The 2,458-nt window shown below is 48.3% G+C and overlaps 1 protein-coding gene across 1 annotated transcript in view; it reads right to left on the bottom strand.

The window, feature by feature from the left end:
* The window catches only part of LOC105289361 (dynein heavy chain 10, axonemal-like), a 37,457-nt gene extending 35,792 nt beyond the window's left edge, over nucleotides 1–1,665 (bottom strand). The window contains exon 1 of the mRNA XM_023528139.1: nucleotides 460–1,665. Coding sequence (XP_023383907.1) covers nucleotides 460–585 — 126 coding nt within the window. The 5' untranslated portion in view covers nucleotides 586–1,665. The remainder of the gene's footprint in view (nucleotides 1–459) is intronic.
* Between the last annotated feature and the right edge of the window lie 793 nt (nucleotides 1,666–2,458).

Raw genomic sequence — 2,458 nt, forward strand, 5'->3', positions numbered from 1 at the left:
ACTCATCTTTGCCCCAAACCTGCCCTGGCCGCTGTTTCTGTGCGTCCAGGTGAACACACCTGGGGAATGCTTCTTTTCAGACCCCACTTCTAATACGAGACCAACGTCAAGACAGCAAATAATCTCAAATATCCCGTAATCTGATCCCCACCTTGATTTTCCCACCTTCCTTGAATCCTCCTTAACTCCAAATGCGTTAAAAAAAAATTCTGCAAAACTGATATTCTCTGAAGCATGGGAGATCTCGCTCCTCAGCACATGTCATCAGTTTGGCTCGAATAAACTCATAAAATTTCTCTGCAGGTTTGGACGCGTCTTACATCGACACGCCGACCCTTCCTGCCAGGTGTCCGTCCACTTCAGAAAGGCAAGAAGTCGAACCGGACAGTCGGGCACGGGCTCTCCTTGGGAGCACCCTCAGCTCTGCCGCCACCCGCCCGGGCCCTCCCAAGGCCACACCTGATGCTTTGTCCACAGAGTCCACTTTCTGAGACTCGGTCTCTTCCTCTTCTTCTTCCTCCTCTGACGGGGCAGGTATCTCTCCATCTTGGCAGCCACATGAATGGAAAGCAAAAAATAAAACATAGTTGTGTCACTGCGTGAGACACGGATATCAGGGCTCTCCTCGGAGCCCAGGGCGGGGACGCCGCGGGAAACTCCTGCATGTCGGCCTGTTGGAGGAAGTCACGGAGAGGAAGTGGCCCCGGTGGACCCGGAAGCTGGTCCTGGGCAGTGGGAGGTCCCTCCCCCTCCCCCGACCCTGGAATGTCCGTTCCGCCCACCGGCCCACGTTGGGGACCATGTTCAAGGACGCGGCCTGAGAGCAATGTGTGGTCGAAACCTTCTGGACGGTGGACGTGACTGAACCCCACAGAGGCCTCTCTGTAAACTGGCTGGCAGGCAGAAGGGACCTGGTCGTCCGGGACCCCAAACAAGCCTCAGGTGGAAGTTCCCTGCTTGTCAAACCTGTCACCTATCCGTCTGCAGTGGCCTGCCTCTTTCTGCCGTCTCTCCCTGCGCTCCGTGTCCGGGGGCCAGTCTGTGAACCAACACAGCCATACGGGAAATATTCCAAGTCCCAATGACAGCCCTAAGCAACGCAGAAGGAAGACCTGTGCGAATTCTCCAGGGCAGAAGGACACAAGAATGATCATGTAGTCACAACGAGCCCAGGAGAAAGATGAATGACCAACACACATGAAAAAAAGAGGCTCGATTCCACTCATTATTGAAACGTAGATTAGAATAAAGTAGCATGTCCACCCTTCATCTATGATAAAAGCTATGAAGAGTGACAATATCCATCGTTGGCAAACGGGGACCTCGTTACCGTGGGTGTGGGCTGGCAGGGCCTTTGTGGGGAGCAGTTTGCCGGGACCTAGCCAAAGTATAGACGTGCACACCCACTAAGCCAGCAACTCCACTTTTGCAAATCTGACCCACAGAAACGGGGAGTGTGCAGAGGCAGAGCTGCATCATTGCATCGTCGGTAAAATATAATGCCCTGGAAAGGTCCACGCCCATTAACCAGGGAGCGGATAAACAAAGTAGGGTACACCTACGTACTCAATATCTGTAAAATGAGGTGGATCTATTGGTAATGACCTGAAAAGTGCTCCAAGATATATTTGAAGGGGGGAAGTAACAAAATAATGTGTATAGTATGATCTTATTATTTTAGGAACTCTATATATCTATGTATTATCATTACATACATAGTATAGAAAGATATAGATGATGATACATAGGTAGATAGATAAGATAGATAGATGATTGATAGATAGATAGACAGACAGACAGTAGGTAGGTGAATGGATGGATGGATGGATGGATAGATGGACAGACAGACAGACAGACAGCTAGATAGGCAGTAGATAGATAAACAGGCAGACAGGCAGATTTGGAAAAGATCTGGCAGAATGCACACCAAACAAACTATAGGAATGAAAATAGGACTTAAGAGACGGTGAAAGGTTGCTTTTCGCTTTTTACCTTATATAATTCTATTATGTGAATTTTTAAGAGAACATCTTTCAATACTACTTATGTACTTTTTAAAAATTTGAACAAGTTATTAAGTGATATATACATTATGATTCCATTTAGTTATTTCAAGAAACAATATATGCTCGCCTATTAGAACAGCATCTCGGGCTATCTGCTGCTGTGGGAGATAATCTCTTGCCTCGCCCCCACCCTCACCAGCATCCATTTGTCTCCATTTATATAAATTTTAACTGGGAAAGAGAGAAGTCTTGACCAGAAGAGGGGCAGAAATAGAGAAGAGGGATGAAGAGATACACGCCAGCCCTGCTCCAGGGCCTTTGGACATATCAGAGCCCCCAGAAAAGGTCTAATGAAAGTGTCCAAGGACCTTCGTGAGTCTATAGGCGATGTAAGCAGAGGATGAGTGACAATGCGTGACAAGGAGCTGGGGAGGAGGTCCCCTCTCCCCACC

Source organism: Pteropus vampyrus, unplaced genomic scaffold (assembly GCF_000151845.1).
Source record: "Pteropus vampyrus isolate Shadow unplaced genomic scaffold, Pvam_2.0 Scaffold23, whole genome shotgun sequence".
NCBI lineage: Eukaryota > Metazoa > Chordata > Mammalia > Chiroptera > Pteropodidae > Pteropus > Pteropus vampyrus.